Source organism: Protopterus annectens, chromosome 1.part1 (assembly GCF_019279795.1).
Source record: "Protopterus annectens isolate FY-2018-M chromosome 1.part1, PAN1.0, whole genome shotgun sequence".
In the NCBI taxonomy this organism is placed as follows: Eukaryota; Metazoa; Chordata; order Ceratodontiformes; family Protopteridae; genus Protopterus; species Protopterus annectens.
Genome location: NC_056726.1, coordinates 451,739,460 through 451,761,201, shown reverse-complemented (window position 1 = coordinate 451,761,201; position 21,742 = coordinate 451,739,460). Strand labels below are relative to the sequence as shown.

General features: G+C 37.4%; 1 protein-coding gene across 3 annotated transcripts in view; it reads left to right on the top strand.

The window, feature by feature from the left end:
* Positions 1-21,742, top strand: part of TBCE (tubulin folding cofactor E) — a 1,152,174-nt gene that overhangs the window by 72,616 nt on the left and 1,057,816 nt on the right. For all 3 annotated transcript variants that reach the window (XM_044075916.1, XM_044075896.1, XM_044075906.1), the window contains exon 2: positions 738-863. In XM_044075916.1, the coding sequence (XP_043931851.1) occupies positions 764-863 (100 nt within the window). In that variant the 5' untranslated portion in view covers positions 738-763. The remainder of the gene's footprint in view (positions 1-737; positions 864-21,742) is intronic.

Here is a 21,742-nt window from a genome sequence, read left to right as displayed (position 1 = left end):
GGCCCATAAGGGCAGTTAGTCTTGTACTAATCTATGAGAATGGGAATAAATTGAATTAGGGAACCTATCCCTCTAGTGAGTCTTGTCTATTTGTTGGGGTAGATTTAGGTCCCTAGATTTGGTGTTTAGAGTTAGTGGTTTTGGAAAGAAACTGAAGGTTAATATGACTGGGTCTTGGGTCAAAAAGCAAAATACAGGTCACCTCAAAGCATCCCGCAGGCTACCGAGTATAAGGAGAGTTTTACTAATCCATCAATATTATTAAAGGATTCAAGGTCTCTAATTTTCTTCCTAAGGTCTGTTTGGGGCCTTTCTCGTTTATCAAAATGCTTCAATTTATTTTTGTGTAAGGGGTGCTGTATTCATCTATGGGTCTGATAAGGGAGGAGTGCATTGGCGGGATGACTTCTGTGGATCTTGAGGATATTCTCTTGGTGATTAACTGTGCCAGCTCAAATTTCCTGATTACAGATGAAATATGGTAATCAAATAAGTGAGAATTGCCTGCATAAGTCTTTTTGTGGTTTTGTTTTTAGATGCTTTCTTACTTATTTGGAATAAGTTTTCACTTTGACATATTTTCCTCATGCCTTAATTAGTTGTTAATGGTCTTTTAGTGTGTTTATAAAATATCTTCCTGCAGTCAAGGTTATTTAAATGCATATTGAAGCCTATTATATAATTTAAGTGCTGCAAAATTTACATTTTTTCCATTGTTTTCTGCATTTCTGTTATAGACCCTGCAAATAATACTGCTTCAAACATGACTGATTCAATACCTTGTGATGCTATAGGGAGAAGAATTATTTGTGATGAGGAGTATGCAACAGTACGGTATGTTGGAAGTGTACCACCTACAGCAGGTAAAGTTGGGGAAGCTGTAATTACAGTGTACCAAATACAAAGTATAAAAATCCATGCTTTATTTTTGGAGTTGATATATTCATTTTCTTTCTGATTCTGTGGTGAAAACAACATTGTAGAACTATTGATGCACCACATAGACTGAGGTTTCCAAAATGTTATGTAGAGAGAACCAGAGATGCAATTTTACAGGTTGCCAAAGCAAATTACATTGTACTCATTTATTGATAAAAATGTTCTGTCATTTAACTTCTTTCCATGTGACAGATTTTTGAAAGGTTGAAACTTTGTGCTATACTGTGTATGTGTGTTTGTATTCTGTTGGATTCTTGAGTGCTGATGGGTGAAAGGGATACATAGGTTGTCTGGGGGCTTTATCACAAAGGCTGTAATTCTTAGAATGAGCCTGGGTTGTGACTGAAATTGGTTATTCGGCTACACTGCTCTACTTTGGCTGACAAATTTAAATAAACAAATAAGTGCATTTTCTGTTTTATTTTAATTTTATAGTGGAAAAGTAACTTTTACGTGAGGGCAGAGCAGTGGCACAGCGGATAGCGTTGTCGCCTCACAGCAAGAGGTTCCCTGGTTTAATTCTCGCTAGAGTGCCTTCTGTGCACAGTCTGCATATCCTCCTTGTGTTTGTGTGGGTGTCTTCTGATTGTTCTTGTTTCCTTCCCCATTCCAGAGACATATAGGAAGTGGGTTGGGCACGCTAAATTGGCCAGTTGTGTGTGTGTGTGTGTGTGTGTGTGTGTGTGTGTGTGTGTGTGTGTGTGTGTGTGTGTGTGTGTGTGCGCGCGCGCGTGTGTGTGGTGCAGAACTGCCATGGCAGGGCTAGCCACCAGACAGTGTAAACCTTGACTCTAGGTGATTGTCACTGGTGAAGTGACATCTCAACCTCTTATGCAAAAAATGGGGAAAAGGGGTTATGGATGGATGTAGTAGCTCTAATATTGATTTAACTGCAGGAAGTTTATCTAATCTGCATTTAAAAAACTTATGCACAATGAAATGGTGTCTTCCTCATTTTTCTACATTAAACATGTACATGATGATGTTCAGAATGGATTATGCATTTAAAGGATTTCTTAGGAGCTGTGCACATTCAACTGATTGATCTTAAGCTTTAACACACCCTTGAGACATGTATTAAGTAGAGCACAAAGACTGAAGTTGGGTAACAAGACTTCACATATATCTTGGTGTCATTGCACTGCTTATACACAGTGCAAAACCCGAATGATTTATAAAAAGGACCCCACATTAATGGTATTCGGGTATCGAAATATTCTTGCTTTAAACAGAGCACTTTATCCTTTATTTGTTATTATTAGCTAGTGCTTTTTCAGCACAGCATTTCTCCAGATTTATCTAAAATCAGCTGTTTCACTTAAATGCTATAACATGTTGAGACTTCAGTGTATAAAAGTATTGTATAATTATAATTTTGTAACATGTTGATGGTGAAAAGTGTGCTTGTTTAAATCATGGCAATCACATGGGTGTTAACCTTCTAGGCTACTGTCTTTTATATTGAGGTAAAGTTAGACACACTTCCTTGGTGAAAGAACACTGAAAAGTGCTGAAAGAAAGACATGGAAGTGTGAAACGACAGGGTCTCCATTTGGGACTGGTCAGTGGAACGTCAGTGGAGGACTGTACTTGGTTGAAGTAGTTGTGGTTTGGGGAAGAGTGTGAGGTCTTGGAGAAAGGCTTGCAGACTGGAGCATATTTTAGTACCTGAATTTGGAATTGAGAGTGGGGCTTAGGAAAGAGGCCCATCACCTGAGATTATCCTGTTAGTTCTGGGACAGCCTACATCATGAGAGGACTGTATCGACTACTGTAATATTTTTTTTCCATTTGCTTTTTTTAAAACACATTTATTAAATTATCACTTAAGACATAGGCAAACATACTGTAACAGAAAAGAAAAAACATATTAACATTTTTTCCATTTACGTACATTATACATATCTTTCCTTGTAACTATCATCAGTCCGACATTACACAAATTGTTCAATTCCCGCCTTCCCTTAATCCTCACTTCTCCTCCTCCTGAACATTAGCCAGATGAATTAAACTTAATAGGGCCTTAGTATATTTAGGCAGTTCAGATCCTGTGTCCCAGCTGAAAAGTTGTGTGTAGATAGTATTGGTAGATAGTTAGGGAGTTTGAGTATAGCAGTGAGACTCTCCTGAGTGTGTCTGTGTCTGTGTCTGTGTGTCTGTGTGTCTGTGTCTGTGTGTCTGTGTCTGTGTGTCTGTGTGTCTGTGTCTGTGTGTCTGTGTGTCTGTGTCTGTGTGTCTGTGTGTCTGTGTGTGTCTGTGTGTGTCTGTGTGTGTCTGTGTGTGTCTGTGTGTCTGTGTGTCTGTGTGTCTGTGTGTCTGTGTGTGTCTGTGTGTGTCTGTGTGTGTGTGTGCATGCGTGCAGGGTTGTCTTACACCTCTTAGTACTGACAATGTTTGGAGTCCCACATAGCTGTAGAAGTCACTTTTGCACACATACACCTCCTTTGAATGACATGACAGATGTCATCCCTTCAAAGATGCAGTGTAGCTCACATGAAAGGAGACTTCTCCTGTGGCATGTGCATCTAATACACTTGCGTGTATATTGTTTCAGTAGACATATGGGGAGTTTGAATACAAGAATGTCTTCTGCACAGTAAGAGGAAGCAACACACTCGAGTACAGGCTGCACATGAGGTATATCTATACAGTGTGCTTGGGATGTGCAGCCATTTTTAGTGGAATTATTTAGGAAATGCACAGTGGTGATGTCATCCATTGAAATGTGCAGTGTCACAGTTTCAAATAAATCTGTAGTTGCACTTGTGATGTTCTTCGTGTTTCACTGTTGCAGTCATTACATTTGGGTAATCTGCTGGCAGGTTGCCCTCAGTCGGCCTGAATATCAAAGTCTTGGGTCCTGCGTCGGTTGCTGTCTCCTCTTCCATGACATCAGGTCGTCAGGGGTATAAAACAGGCATCCGACACCATTTTCTTCAGTCTTTCTTGCTACGCGGTGCCCGAAGCAGAAGCAGTTCGCAAGTGCTGGTCGGCCAACTCCTGAAATTTTCGAATTCGAGTTTCAGAACCGAAGTCTTCAATTAAAGCTAAGTACCCTGTTGGGGAAACTTTCTTGCTCCATACCGATGTCAGTAAAAGTTAATAATTGCAATACTTGTGGGAAGCAAATACCTCATAAGGATTTTCATTTGTACTGTATTCCTTGCCTAGGCCCAGATCATAACTTGCCTTGCTGTCGGTTTTGTGCTAGATTTAACCAATGCACTATTAAGCGTATGTATATCTTTGCTTCAAAATATTTTGGAAACAGATTTAACTACTCTGAAATGTCGTCGGATAGCAATCCGACTACTGGAGTTCACAAAAAATGCAAAGAAAAGGACAGAGACAGACCGTCTAGGTCCAAAACCAATGACGAAGCTTCCCCTAAGCCAGTCGCCGGTTCGCCGGTACTCAGTGAGGTGCTTTCGCAGCCCCTGATGCCCGCTACTTTCAAGTCGCAGGCCTCTACCGAGACCCATGTGGAGTCCGGCATGCCACGAGATTGTCAAAGTATTGTACCCGTGGATGTCTCTCCTTCAGATGGGTCCTGAGCCGCTGAGCAGGCACCGGCTTCTGAGGGTGTCTTCAGGCCTCAGCATCTCTATATAAAACTGACGACAGCTTCAAAAACAAAGACAAAAGCAACCTCTAAGACTAAAAAAACGATGCATGAGCCACATGCTCAGGCCTCTATGCCCAAAAAGCAGATGATCAAAATGGCTGAAGACCTAATTACCTTGATCAGGAGTTCCCACCCCACCCCACCCCACCCCCGATAAGAGGCCTAGGCAAGACACTGATTATGAATCTTCAGATCAGGTTTCTATTTCTTCTGATTCCTCTTCTGACCAGGAATTTTCTGTACCACCCTATGAGGATTCAGATGCAGAGAAATCCATCCATTCTGCATCTCCTCCTGAAGATTATTCCTTTGGAGAAACCTTGCATACTTTGAGGGAACATTTTCATTGGGAGAGTCAAGATTTTTCAGAATCAAAAAAGAGGCTTAGGGATTTCCTTCTTCTCCCTCAGCATAGGCCTTTAGCCATACCTCCTGTATTAGACATTGTTGATGATGTGTTTTCGGAATCAAGCATGACTCCAGATTCCTTACCTCCGGCTCCTAGCAAACCAGGCAGATATTACAGGGTTCCTGACTCGCACAAATTTTTATTCAAAAACCCTGCTGCTGACCCTGAAACTATCTCACAGGGTCCCAAAGGTGTAAAGGCCTCAACAGCTAAGAATCCTACCCCCTCTGATAGAGATTCCAGGGCGCTGGATAGATGGGGAAAGAAGGTTTATATGTCTGCAACCTTGGCAATTAGGGCCTTAAACTGCCAGTTTCATATGCTTAAATATCAACAGCATGTTATGGGATTATTGAAACAGAAAATGATGTTGATTTCTGAATGTGTGGAAAATAAAGAATTACAGGAAGCATGCAGCAGAACAAGTTGGAAAGCATACTTTGCAATGTGGTTTTGATTCCTTGGAGGCCTCCTGCAGGGCCGCAGTTACTAGATCTGTGATTAGAAGGCATGCCTGGCTAAAGGAGCAAAATTTGCCTGATCATGTTAAAGCTGAATTGTTAGATACACCTTTACAGCATGATACTCTGGTAATAATGCAGAAGAGGTTTTAAAGAAAATGGAAGACAAAGCTAACTGTAAAAGACTTTTTACAAGTGCAGCCACCCAGATTCAGTAGACACTAGCCTACAAAAAACTGGTCCTTTCCTGTGTCCGACAGAGCTTCACAGGGCAAATCCAGGCGCTCAAAGGGCTCTAGATACCAGTCACAGGATTCTTACAGGTCAAAGCAATGGGGTGCCTCTACCTCCAAATCTGGAGGAAATAAAGTGCAACCATACAGTAAAAAGTCTCAATGACTTCCCTCTGCCATCACCAAGCACTTATCTTTTGGCAGCCCCCGTAGGGGGAAAACTAGCACTTCATGCTCAAAATTGGCAGATAATAACCCATGGCAAATGGGTATTAAACATAGTATCCCAGGGATACAGATTTAATTTCCATACTCTGCCAATTGCAAATGGTTGGCCAGATCTGCCACAAAATCAATGGGCAGAGGCACAGAAACGAGTTACGTCCACCATGGATATGGGGGCTATTCAGCCAGTGCCAGAACAGGAAAAAAGGACAAGGGTTTTACTCGACTGTTCTTGGTACCCAGAAAAGACAATGCCTGGTGCCCAGTACTGGATTTATCAATTTTGAACACATTCTTGGACATACCAAAATTCAAAATGCTAATTTTGCAGCAGCTTCTGCCCATGCTGGGCAAGAACGCTTGGCTAGTGACTCTAGACTTAAGAGGCATACCTGCATATCCCAATAAGGGAATCGTGCAGAAGATACCTCCGCTTCAAAGCTGGTTTCATGCATTACCAATTCTCTGCACTGCCCTTTGGCTTATCTACTGTGCCCAGGGTCTTTACAAAGTGCCTGGCACCAGTAATTGCATTTTGCAGACAAAGAAGTATACAAATCTGTCCTTACTTGGACGACTGTCTCATTCAAGCAGAAAACAAAGACATTCTTCTTCAACATCTGGCATTTGTGAAAAGGCTTCTAACATACCTAGGGTACACAATAAATGAAAAGAAATCACAGCTGGTACCCTCTCAAAAGATAACATTCCTGGGTGCAAGCTTGAATACAACTGCCCAGATGGCTTACCTTATGCCAGACAAACAAAGGCAACTGACTATTTACTTCAAACTGATGGCAACAAAAACCTAGTTATCTGCAAGACAAATTATGCAGGCTTTGGGGTTCATGGCATCCTGCATTCTACTGATTCTATATGCAAGACTGCATGTGAGGAAACTACAGTGGTACCTAAAAAGTTTATAGAGTCAACATTGTCATAGTCTGGAAACAATAATTCCTCTCATTCCCTGCCTAAAACAGGAGTTTCTATGGTGGGCAGAGACATGTCACCAGAACATGGGACAGTTTTGCACTCTACTCCCTGCCAACCAAACCCTAACTACATACGCATCAGACTATTCTTGGGCAGCCCACCTGCTGGGGAGATGCATTCAGGGCATATGGAGCCCAAAACAAATGCATCTGCATATCAACCAGAAAGAGATGTTAGCTGTTCAGAATGCCCTGACAGCCTTCAAGGATTTACTTCATCCCGGACAACTACTGATAAAGACGGACAACACCACGGTTATGTGGTACATAAACAAGCAGGGGGGCACACATTCCTACCCCCTTTCCAGACTAGCCATGGCATTGTGGTACACAGCCTTGACTTACCAAGTGCGTCTTCAAGCTCAATTCCTGCCAGGAAAACAAAATACTCTGGCAGATGACCAAAGCAGTAACCTTATGGACCCTCACGAGTGGAAACTGGATCCACAAGTCTTCAGCATGATAACAAAGAAATGGGGGGGCCTGGACATAGATCTATTTGCCTCTCCCCAGAATTATCAACTGGACAAATTCTGCAGAAGGACTTATCACAGACAAGCATGGAAAGTGGATGCCCTATCCTTCAGTTGGAAAAACCTATCAGTCTACGCCTTTCCTCCTCTGCCTCTTCTTCCTAAGGTCCTACTAAAGGTCAGACAAGAAAAAACAAAAATGATTCTAATTCCCCCAGACTGGCCTCACCAACACTGGTACCCAATTCTTAGGAATATGTCTCAAATCCCTCCTTGGTACTTGCCTCAAATATCACATCTACTGTCTCAGCAGAACAATCAAATCCTGCACAATCAGCTCCAAACTCTGAACCTGGCAGCATGGCTGATCATGTAGTTATTCAAACAACACCTCTCAGTAAATCTGTGATGGATGTCATTTTGGAAGCCAGAAGGCCTAGTATTAGAATATCTTATGCTGATAAATGGAAGAGATTCTGTGCTTGGAACCAAGCACAAGGAACTGACACAGCAAAGCCAAATATCCCTCAGATTTTACAATACTTGACTGAGATACTTGACAAGGGCCTATCTTTTTCATCAATAAAAATCCATGCCTCTGCCATCTCGGCTCATTACAACACAGAGCCACCGATCTTTTCTGATCCTTTGCTAAAACAGTATCTTAGAGGTTGCCAAAAATGTAAGGCCTCCCAGAAGATCAACAGTTCCTGCATGGGACCTCAATTTTGTGTTGGAAAAGCTCACCCTGCCTCCATTTGAACCAGCTGCTACTGCAGATATAAAGTTTTTATCCTGGAAAACAGCTTTACTCCTTGCAATCACTTCAGCAAGAAGGGTTTCAGAGTTACAGGCCCTCATGGCTGTGGACCCTTTTATTATATTTTACCCAGACAGGGTGTCCCTCAGGACCAATCCTTCCTTTATGCCTAAGGTGGTATCCAATGTGGCTCTTAACCAAACTGTTCACCTGACAACTTTTTACCCAAATCTGCAGAACAAGGGGGAGTGGATTCTGCATTCCTTGGATGTACACAGACAACTAAGATTCTACTTAAACAGGACCAAATCTCTAAGAAAGTCTTGAGCAGCTACTGGTGGCATTTGCTGCAGGATCAGAGGGGAAAGGCTGTTTCAAAGCAGATAAGCCACTACATTCATTTCTGCTATTTGCATCATGGTAAACCGGTGCCCAAGGGCATTAGGTCACATTCTACCAGGGCTGCATCTACATCAGCAGTTTTTTTCAGAGGGGTACCAACCAAAGACATTCTAGAAGCTGCTACTTGGAGTTCTGTTCATACTTTTACAAAGCATTATCATTTGCCTTTCTTCTCTAAGTCCAGGGCAGGCTTTGCCACTGCAGTTCTGCAGGGCCTTATAGCCGCTCCTAATGCTATTTAGTTCCAGCCTCCCATCCATAGCTTTGGGATTCTACCCAAATGTAATGACTGCAACAGTGAAACATGAAGAACATAGTACAGTTGTGTACACTTACAATAATGTAGATGTTCGAGTGTATTCACTGTTGCAGTCTGGGTTACCCACCCGCCATCCACCTTTATTCTACAGCTTTTCTTTCCTTCACTATATTCTACAGCCTTTGTGGTGTATTTGCTTTTAGATGAAGGTAAAGTTTATGTTGTGACAATTGCATGTATTTATAGTTTTATATATACACACACACATTTTTTTTGCTCCCCATTTGGGGGGGCACCTGACATCTGGGGCAAGAAAAACTAAAGAAAATGGCATCAGCTGCCTGTTTTATACACCTGACGTCATGAAAGAGGAGACAGCAACCGACGCAGGACCCAAGACTTTGATATTCAGGCCGACTGAGGGCAACCTGCCAGCAAATTACCCAAATGTAATGACTGCAACAGTGAATACACTCGAACATCTACATTTATGGTAAGTGTACACAACTGTACTTTTTAGCAAGCCTTCATTAGCTTGTGATGTTAAGTATATGGTTCAAATCCCAATGTCACTGCTTACAGTCAGTATACATGTTGTTAACAGTATTGTCACCCACACATGCTATGTTCGTGTGTAGATGTTTCCTTTTATCAGATTTTATTCTACATTTAATTTGTAAAGGCTGTATTGAAGACTGGTGCCTTCATTTGAATAGATTGTCATTCCATAACAGTTGTAGTGAGACACCTTCTCATGTAATGTATGTTGTCGCCTAAGTAAGGTATGTGTTCCCATATGGGATTATATCCACATTGTACAGAGTTAACATTTTACTGTCACAGTCACAACAGCAGGGGGCCACAGGTGTGTTTGGGTATACATACTGCATCAGGCAGTGTTGTCTGGTGTACAGGAAGATTCTTTCTAAGTAATTATAGGGACACACATTCCCTGATACATACACATATGTAGTGATTTCACGTAACCACACAAACGACAGTTGGTGATGCACTCACACCATGGCACATTCATTGATCCCATTGTGGTGTTTCTTTTCTCAAAGAGTAGACAAGTATTCCAAAACAACATTGAGTGACTGTAAGCATTTCTGTTCTTAACTGTTCTGCAGGAAAGACATTTCCCCAGTTATACTGTGTACATATGGAGTAGCAGAGGTGTCCCCCATCCATTTTATCAGATAAAAATTATAACGAAGTACAGCTGATTAAATGACTTCACATAGGTGGAGTTCAACAACTGTGATAACAGTTCCAATGTGGAGCATGTGATTAATACAATTATTGTTAGTTGGAGGAGTCTTACAGCTTGCTGTTCAGTTCTAGCATTGGGATTCATTTTGTGTGCACATACTGGCATCACATAACCATTGCATCACATCAGTCTTATCCCTTGATATGTTGCACAAACACATTTGAAAGTAACTTTGGATTTCATGACAGTAGACATTGTTCTGCTGTGGCACTTGCATTGAGTACTGTGGTGTTTACGAGTGTGCTACAGTTCTTACATGGTATGTGCACAAATTTACAGAGAATCCTTCCTTGACCATGGAATATTGATATAGGACTGATCACAATTGTGTGCACATGAGCATACTCATTTAATTGCCATCAGTCTGACATGCTGATATGACATTCATTATCAGGGATACTTTCTTAATTCACATATTAATTCCATTTTAGTTGTGACAATCCATTGCTACCTCCTGCAGCAGATGGTAACAATACATAGCTCTGGGGAATACATGGCAGCATAGTGTAGTGTTTGCATCTGTTCTTATTCTCTGTACAATAACTGTGCCAGGCAGGAGTGACTTTTGCAAGGGTATTACATATGTCCCACTCTGCTCCCACATTTGTACATGGCATACACCTTCATATGGGATGTATAGCCATTAGAATATTGAAGTCTATCTTTCCCTTCAAGGGTGACATTTGTTAGGTCTGCTTCTGTGACGTAAGCAGTTAATACACAGCACAGTGGTAACATTGAATGGATGGGTTGATTTCTTGCAAAAGGAGATTTTGGCTTCTAATCTATTTGTATTTTACATGGTATATTGGCAAAATGCATGCTATGCAAATATCCCATAATGTATGTACTGTCTTTGCTAGCTGTTCTCTCAACTCAGCATGTTAATGACATTCATATGTCATCTAATCCCGTCTGCTACAATGTTAATTGTGTAACTATTGCATCCTATAATATCATGTCTTATTTTATTTACCTATATTTGCTCAAGAAGCGTGACCAGCTTTAATTATTTTGACATACATATAGAACAATTTTATTATTACAGAATTGTCTTTGAGACATAAGCACCTTTAAATCAGTTAGCTCAGTACAATTTGAAGATTTTCCTTCCCATCTTACTTATTTTTTATTCACGTTTCATTTATTTGCAGTCCGCACTCAGTATACTTTCCCTGCAGAGTGCAGCTTGCATTATTTGCCCTGTGTAGCTCTGAATGCTGTCCGTGCAAGCGCACTTAACAGGTTTGCCCATATATGAGATTTTTTGTTTGCTTTGTGTGTTCGTGCTGCGCAACATGTTTTCATGGCCGACAACATAGTTGCTGGCCACAAAAATGTGCTTAAAGCGTGCTTGCCATGTAAGTGTGAAGAGCAGCATGCATATGCATTTAGCACCGCTGTTTATTAATGCACTGCCACTTAAACATCGTATAGGCTTCACACAAAGCCTACAAGAGTGGTCATAAATCTCACAGAGTGCTTGTCCTAGCAGCCACATAAAGTGAGAGATGGGCTTACCAGAAGGTGTGCAGTGCATAGCTATTAAAACAGTTGAAAGAAAGGATATGAGAAGAGACTTTATGAGCTGCATACATGTACCTACTAGAAGCAAGTTTTTTAAAAAAAGTGTTTTTTATGATACTGTAGCATCACTGTGTTGGCGATAATCTTGTAGTGATGGAGTTGTGGAATGATGGAGGGGTTGGCTGCTTCAAATGATTGGGAATGGTGCAAGGCAGGAAATATTGATACCTGAAGAGAATGGAGGGACCCTGGATGCACTATTGAAGGCATTGATGTAGTATTTATTTTCCATGGGTTTCAAGAATGTCCATGGTAGAGCAAGAAAAATATGGAGCAAGATTAGAGTAGGAGTAAATCTATAGGGCCCATCTGGGCACTCAGGTTACAGCATTCCTTAACTGTGACTGCTGTAATTTTTCAGTCCACTTCCAGTACTGACAGTGATAACTGCATGGTTTCCTCTGCATTGGTCTGCTCTATTAGTATTTAGTTGGGGAAAATGTTTTGAAACTAGAAAAAGGATGTCATAAATGTAGATTTTTCTTCTTTTGATTGGTAATTGCTACTGCCCCCCCCATGAAGAGGTTGCTGTCCCACACATACAGAATCATCTGTAAATGAAAACTCAAGGAAAGAACAGTTTGTTGAAAGGTTCATGGATTTTTATACAGATAATTCAATAATGTCTAATGAATTTGTTTTTGTTACTCCTACAGAATTAACTGCTCTTTGCCTTTGCTGCCAACTGTGTGTGGCCAGTAATCAGATAATGGAACCTTTTTTCTTACTTTTATCTTGTATTGTATCATCTTCTTTTGTGCCCACTGAATATTTTAAAATTTACATTTCTTTTTTTTTTATTTTATTTTATTTTATTTTTTTACTTGGTTGCCCGTCTGGGATTTGGGCCTTCACTGCAAATGGGTCTCAAGGTGGAAATAGTCCTGAATACAATATATAAAATATACTGCAATCAATTAGCGTAAGGCAATGAACATAGTAATGTATGGAGTACTGTGATTCTTGGAGAAATGTTAAGTCATCACAACATGTATACATGATGGGTAACTAAACAAGGCAGCATCAGCAAAAGCAGTGTGTATGTCACACTCACATTACATATTTGTCTTACTTCTGTTTGTCAAGGCCAATTGATGACAAATTTTGGTACAGTCAAAATGTAGACAGACACTGGAGCTTTGTGTGGTGGGGGCATGCAATGGCAGATAACTTGAATTATACATTCTTTCAGCCCAACACACACACAGTGACTCTATAGAATAATTTTTACTCATTTAAAGGCAGAATGTTAGTGGCTCAACAGGTAGCACATACACCTTTGGTGATGGAAGATCAGAAGTTTGTGGGTTCTATTCCCACAGCAGGCACTTGAAGGTAATACTACAGTGCAACATAAGGGGGATACTGCACTGTTGGCACTGCTATCATTTGGCTGAGTCATTAAACCAAGGTCCCATCTGCTGAGTTGGTCGTAGCTTAGCTAGATGTTTTTAAAGTATCCCACAGCACTTATTGGAAAGAAGAGCAGGGGTAGTTCCCTGTTGCCTTGACCAAATTTCCTGTTATCGGTATGGCTTAGGGTCTCCCCAGGAAAAATTGTCCATTGGCCAAGTGGGACTAACCCAGTCAAAAAAGAGGAAATAAATAAAAATAAAGAAGTTCATGGGCTCATTTATCCCCTTCAGAGGCAAGCATCAGGTGCGAAGTTGTATCTTCATTCACACGGGGTATCAAAAATCCACAGGTCTAACCTTTCTCCATGATAGCTTTGTTCCCCAATGGAGTCCCTGCCTGGGGAGATGCATGCGTCCACATGTTCTAATCCCCCTGGATTCCTCAACACTGAGGCCATCACTTGACCCATAGTGTTACATACCACACTCCTTCACTCATTTAAGTGTCAGCATTGCAGCTGGCCAGACTACCTCCCATCCCCCAGGATGGGAACACTGATATCACGCGCTCACTCCCACCCTCTCTGCCTGGCTCTTCCAGCTTCTTATGCCAGTAAATTATAAATTAGTGTTGAGGCACACTGGTACATTAAACCTGGATAACAGGTTGCTGTTGTTTAATTATCTTGGTTTGTGAAGATGTATGTTGGTTACAATAGTGGAGAACTGTTAGTGGTGTGATTGCAGGTTTGTCTATAGTTTTATTTAAAAAAAATAGTACATTTTGATTTAGTTGTAATACTTGTGGTATGGGACTTGAGAATTTTTCCATCATGTAAGGCAGTGAAATTTCAAAACTTACATATGACTAACGTCAGTAGAGTCGAGCATTATAGTGTCCTGTTAAAGAGATAGTGATGATTAGTGCATTTTCTGCAGTGGATAACTGCTGAAAGTTCCTGTTCTAATAGTTCAATCTCAAGTCATTTCAAAAATCTTTTCCGCTTTTCCATTCGGAGGTGCATGCATCTCTGCCAGGTGAATTTCATGATTTTAGATTAGGATGGCGCAAGCAGTCTGTATGCTGCCCATTTCGTTTCTGCTACTTTCACAGGTTGAAGCTTGATACTGTGTATGTCACTGGAGTGTTCCCATGTTACATACCTGAAGTGATAAATCTCTGTAGTCTTCCTTCAGTCAGCAGATCACAACCCAAATCCTGCACATGCAGTGTTTATCTGAGACAGGAATGCGGTATTTGCTACCATTGCTTGCTTCACTGCAGTCACTCACTGGAGATGAGGAGAGAAGACTGAGGCCTATATAATTGCAAGGAAGCTGGGAAGAATAGCCAACACAGAGACCAACAAGAAGAGCCTTTTCACAGTCTATGTCATTGGTAGACAAATTGAGAGGATAAAGGATCCAGAGGCCAGAGATGAGTCAAATGCATAGTTTAACTTTCACATGAGGTCCTACAACACAACCACAAATCCTTTTTTAAACTATTTCCTATGTCCTTGTCCTGGAATTCCATCGCCTTCACTATCAGACTCTCAGAAAATCTGATTACCTTAGATGCAAACTAAAACAGTTTATAATAGATTCTTGGTGATGGTCTTGCCTCCATCCCCTTAGTTAAAACCTTTCATCACCCCCCCCCAGTCAATGAGCAGACTTCACTCTACGTTCCCCAATATAAATATTTTGTGTAGTCCATATGTAATTGTAATATATCTGTTGTGTAGTAATGTGGATATTCCTGCGTTGTATTCAGTGTAAACTCTAGCATATTGCTTTATAAAAGGATTTCACTTATAATTATGATGCTTGCATACCACACATATGTTTTGTGTTGTTAGTAAAGATGTTTCCAGTGGTTCCACGTCAAACAATGTTCTACTCCTTGCTGTGCAAGAGTAAAATACAAAGTTAGGTAGAGCAACAAAAGGCTATTTATTAATGTATTTATTGAATAATTTTTTAACCGGGGTAGAGTACTGATCAGGCCATAGATAAATAATAGCTTAAAATCTAGTTTTAAGGTAGACTAATTGGAATAGTGAACTTAATTCATTGTTATTACAATATTTATTAGATTAATGATAGTCACTGTTATGCTTATTGGGATTGGGGACATGTTCGTGATTAACTCTGAAATGTTCCATTCATGTACATATGTCCTTTGAATTATTTCCTTTTAGTATTCACAAATATATATAAAAAAAGAGGGAAAAATGTACTGTTGGTTAAGAGAAGTGAATGCCTTCTTCACATTCTTTTTGCGTTGCTATAGCAACAGTAAACAACTGCTGCAGTTTCTGAGGACACTGTGAACCTGTGAAGTGCTTTTAGCCTCACAGATGACAAATAATAAGAAAAAGTAATGTTTAGTTATTAAAATGAAAAAACCTAAGCAAGGTAAAATAAATACATAGTAGGACTATTTGTAATATTTTATGATTTATCCTCATAGGATTACATATTCCTGGAAACACAACTGAAATGTTCCCAAGCTGCATGTGCACTTAAATGTAGCTGTTTGATTAAAAACTATTACTCAGTTTAACACGCTGATTACACAAGCAGTCTGCACTGTAAAAGTTTCATTTTATATGTTACTTGAAATTGTCAGTCTCTGGTGCACATGAAAAGATACATATTACTTTTTACAACATGTTATCTTTGCAGTTACCTCACACTCTGTACAAACTCACTTGGTAACTGATAGCTATTCATTTAAAATATCAGTTTAAATATTAAATGTGCCCTTGAAATGCTATTGACATTTTGACAAAATATAATCTGAACTGTAAAATGAATGACTTGAAAGAAGTGAAGTAATGCATAGATTTCAGACCGTTCTTGACACTACAAAATATATATTCACAAGGAAGTATTGAAATGTTTTAGTCTTCCAGTTAAAATAGCTTACCGTCAACATTATGCAATATCAGAAAGTTTGAAGAGCTAGGAAATTACTATTCTTTGTCTTTATAATGATTATTAGACAGATGTTAGACTCTGCTTTGTTTAAGGAATTGTGACATATGTTTATGAGGAAAAGTGGACTCTATTACTCACATTGGACTACACATTCCTGGAAACTCAACTGAATTGATCCCAAATTACTTGTGAATTTAAATGAAACTGCCTGATTAATAAGCATAATTTACTTTAACAACCTGAATCCATAAGCTATCTGCTCTCTATATACTACATTATATATGTCACTTGCATATGACAGTCTCTAGAGCACACAAAATACATATTATTTTTACAACATGCTATATTTGCACTAACCATACATTCTAAACTAACTCAATTGGCAACTGACAAGTTATTTATTTGAAACATCAGTCTAATATTAATTTTGCCCTTGAAATATTGTTGCAATTTTGACAAAACAAAACCTGAATTGAAAAAGGAATGATTTGAAGAAGTGAAGTTTTGTACATATTTCAAAGACAGCTATTGACACTACAATACAAGTAGAAATGTATACATGCAAGGAAAAATTTAAATGCTTAATACTTTTAGTTAAACTAGCTTATTGTTAACTTTTTGCTTGATCAGAAAATTTAAAGAGCTAGGAAATTATTTCTAATTTGTCTATAATGTTTACCAAAGTGATGTTAGTCACTGACTTGTTTAATGGATTGCAAGTCATGTACAAGATGGACTACTGAATGTTATTTCTGTTTACCTATGTTTGCTGCATTTCTTTTATTAGTACTGATTTAAAACAAGGGAGAGAAAGGGAAGGGAAGGGAAATCGCTGTTTTTGGTCAAGGGAGGAGAGGCTTAAGAGTATTCTAACTGCCCCGAGAACTCTCTAAGATGCTCTAAATACTATTTGATTAATACTTACCTAAGGTAAGTCTTGATTACCATATAGGTACCTTCACATTCATTCTAGACCTGATGTGATTACCCATTCTGGAAGCAGGAGGTGCCCTATGCAGGATGGGAATTGTCAGGGTGATCATAGTTCATTCTTAGACTCTGCTTTGTAAATCTATAAATATGTAAAAGCACTACACACTAGAATGTAGGGCGCCTCTACTCGGAGTCAGGATATCGCTGATAAGCCATGTCTTTTCATAAGTGTAAGTTGAAGTTGGTGAGCCGAAGAGTGGGAAAGTAAAGGAAGACAGTTCGCCTACAGTAAATTCATATTTCATTGGTAATCACTCATTGTCTCCTGCAGAGTACTTTTAGTCAAATTATTTTAGTAATAATCTATTTGTTGTTGGCTTATTTAGTGTATGCTCCTCTGTTGTATTTAATTTATCCAAAATGACATATCTGACATGTTTGGATCATTTAAGGGTAACTAAATATTGGATATTTTCTAAGTCGACATAATTGTTTACACTACTAACAATCCATCCTGATATATAAAATAATATAGAATTTCATATCTCTTTTAAGAAAATTCTCCATATAATAATTTAACATATGGAGCTTAGCTGATATTGTTGGTTAAAGGTATGAGTGATAATCCAATAAATATATCTTTATCTATTGGATTAGGAATGACTTTCATTCCATGTTTAATGGGAAATTCATATTTACTTGTATTTGATGCTTTAGAATTAATGTTTTATAGAAGTACTTTTTTAAAGCCTGACCAGAATTTTACCCTACTTGTATTTAAAGAAGAAAGAACATTAAATTACACTCCCAAGTTTACACAAATAAAAATAACATTCAGTATTATCAGAGAATATGGTATAACTACTATAATCAAAATAAAAAAAAAGAAGCAAAACGTTTCTTCCAACAATAACTTGAAATGGATTTAACATTCTTATCATTAAATACTAATGACTTAAATAATGCAAATAAAAGATCAAACTTGCTAAAATATTTAAATCTAAATAAGGCACAAGTAGTATTTCTCCAGGAAATGCATTTTAAGACTAATGATAGCTTTATTTGGAACCCTAAGGACTATACAGTTTTAGCTCAATCCTCCTATAGAACAAAGACAAAAGGAGCATCAATTCTCTGGAAGAAAAACATAATCACTCCAAAAGTTATTTATAAATATGAAGACAAAAAAGGTCTACTAGCATTTGTTATAATTAAATTTAATAACAGAATATGGACCTTAGCTAATCTATATTGGTTCCCAGGAATTGGAGCAGGAACCGTTAAACACCTATATTTTATTTCCAACAATTATTAAGGAAATCTTGTACTGGGAGGCAACTTTAATTGTACCTTAGAAGCTTCTGAAACCACCAAGAAGTCTTTTTGTATAGCAACTATTTCAAAATCCTTAAAAAGATGGATTGATTCATTTCATTTAATAGACACTTTTAAAGTAAAAGATGATAAATCCTTATTATTTTCCCATAAAGACCATAGATTTGTAACACGAACCAGAATAGACAAATTATTCGTAGTTCAAGATTTACAGACAAAAATCCTCACCTTTTCAATAGTTCCATGCCTCTTCTCAGATCATGACTCTCTGATAATGAAGCTCCAAATAGAGTTTAAACCTTTAATCCTCTCAACTAGAATTCCATCATATATCACGAAAATTAAAGAATTCAGACCCTGGATGTTGTCAGAACTACAATTATTTCTTGAAATTAATAATACTACAGAAATCAGTAGAGTCATGGTTTGGGACTCATTAAAAGCGTATTTATTTGGTAAGACCCTTAGCTGATACAGAAACAAAGTTAGAGAGTGGGAAAATTAATCATTAGACTTGCAAACCAGACTCTTGACAGCAAAATCTAAAAAAAATCAGAATTTTTCCAGAAGTCAAAAAAGAAGTAAAGGAATTAAATAAAAAATATAATGAAATTCTAACACACACAACTTATCGAGCCTTGGAAAAATTAAAAATAAACTCATTAGCCACCTCCCCCAGATATCTACATAACTTATCTACAAGAATTAAAATACAATCTAAAGCAAATAACATTGGTAGTATATATATCATGAAAAGAAAGGGAAAAAGTATCAGATATAGGAGACATCCTTGAAGCATAATGGAACACTTCAAAAAAGAAGATTTAGATACCAACCAAATAAACTTAGATACAAACCTTATCAATATAAAAAAAATTCCAGAAAACTTAAAACTGGACCTACAAAAACCTATATTGTACAAATAGATTGTTGACAAGATAAAAGAAAGTAAATCTAACAAAGCTCCAGGGATAATTGATATAATTACGGAAATGTACAACTCTAAAAACTTTGCTAGAGGTCCAAGCAGAAGCAAAAATACCACCCTCGTGGAAATATTCTCTCATAACACCAATTCTAAAAGATAATAAACCATCAGACCTTTGCACCTCATACAGACCTGTATCATTACTGAATAATTACAAAATATTCATGTCAATCCTAGCTAACAGAATGAAAATCCCACTTTCAATGACAATAATGATCAAAGTGGATTTTTATATAACAGACACACACATAATAATATTAAAAGGATACTTACTCTTATAGATTATGTGAATAAAGAAGACAGAGAAACACATGTAATTGGATTAGACATAGAAAAAGCCTTTGATTCTCTCAACTGGGAATATATATTTAAAACTTTAGCATTATTTGACTTTCCTCCTCCCTTCATCTTATTACTAAAAAACATATATATTAATAACTTAGCCTACATTAAATTAGGTCATTTCACCTCAGAATCTATCCATATAACAAAAGGTACTAAACAAGGATGCCTCCTTTCTCCTATTTTATTTGCTTTGGCTATAGAAATACTTGTAGAAATAATATGCAATAATCCAAGAATAAAAGGAATAGAAGTCTATGACCAGTACATATCTAAAATAATGCTTTTTGCTGATGATATTTTATTAACCCTATCAAACTCCAAAGAGTCATTAGGAGAGCTAGAAGAAGTAATGGAGAAATTATATAAGATTTCAGGTCTACACTTTAATAGATCAAAATCAAAATTTCTGTTTTTAAATAAGAAAAAAATACTGCAAGTTACATATAAATCCATCATAGGAAAACAAGAACTTGCGCTAAATTATTTAGAAATAGTGTTATGCAAAAATATAAACGAAACAATATTAATAAATTATAAAAACATTATTGAAACAGTAAAAATATATATAGAAAAGTGGAACAAAATTATATTAACTTTTGAAGACAGATTGCAATTAATAAAAATGGTCTTATTGTCAAAAATACTATATGTAGCATTAGTAATACACTTAATTCCTGAAAGATGCATTCTTAAAGAAATTCATGTTTAATAAAATTTTTATGGTATTCCAAAAAGAATAGAGTAGCTCTAACTCCTCACATTAGACCCTGGAAACAAGGAGGATTGAACTGCCCAGAAATAGAAACATATATAAAAGCATATGTGCTTAAAACTACAGTAGACTGGATAAACCCAAATTATTTTGCCAACTGGAAAGAATTAACAATGGCTATATTAACAAATGAATTTAATCTGTTAAAAAAATTTAATAGTAGACAAATCAAACAAACCCTGGTACATACTATGCATAAGTATACAATATAATATAACAAAACCTTGTAAAACAACACTGATTAATCATTACAGCAATTCCTTTAGGAAACTTATCAATGCAAATATAGATCTAAAACTTTGGTTTGACCTTTTAACCTCATTTAACATCACTAAGAACTTTCCTCACAAAATATGTAGGGAAACAATAACCTCCTGGGAACAAAATGGATTCTTATGCTGGTTTCAATGTGTAAATAAATTAAATGTTTCAGATATACATGTGATAAAAACTGCTTACAATATTCCAACACAGGACTGGTTAACCTTACAAAGCATTCTAATGTACACTCAAGATTTATGCAGATTAATTAATAATTCCTCATTTAAAGATATTCCAAATCTAATAAGTTTTCTGTATGAATTTATATATAATAGTTGTGAAAAGAAAACTTTCATTTCAAATCTATATAAAGAGTTAATAACATATAAAACAATTCCCAAACCATCATACTGGCAGTTCTTGACACAAGGCCAGTCATTGCAGTTAACAGAAGAAATTAAAAAACTGACATCTTACTATCAGTTAATTACACCTCTAACACACAGTACTGGAAAATATTTAACTGGAAATACTTGCATAGAGCATTTTTAACACAAGATAGAATTAAAAAGATAAGTACTACTACAAGTAGTTTTTGCTTGAGGTGTGAAAAGTCAAATAAAGCAGACTGGATTCATATTTTTTTATGAATGTAATAAAATTAAATCATTTTGGAATGGACTCTATCATTTTTTACAAGCTTTATTTAATGAATCCATTACCTTAACTAAAGTATTGATTATACTAAATGTAAATGAAGGTCCCTACCTGAATAAGACAAATATGTATTTGTTATGGACAATACTTTCTATATCTAGGAAATGCGTAACCAGAAGGTGGAATTCAGATACACTCCCGACCTTGGAAGAATTCTACACTTTACTGAAGACAACTGCATCGATGGAAATAAAAATCAAAGAACTACGAATCTATCCCAGGCCATTGGTAAATAATCCTTGGAAGAAAGTTATATCTTTGTTGGACACTCTGCAATAATAAATATTGTATCTCTGATAACTGATCTGTTAATTCTGTATTTAATAACATACAGTGTATATAACTGAAAGTCAGGCTATTGTAAATATTGTATATAGTTGTTTAAAATTTATATTTAAAAATATTATGTAAATGTTATTTTAATTGAAAATAAAAAAAAATATTTGAGG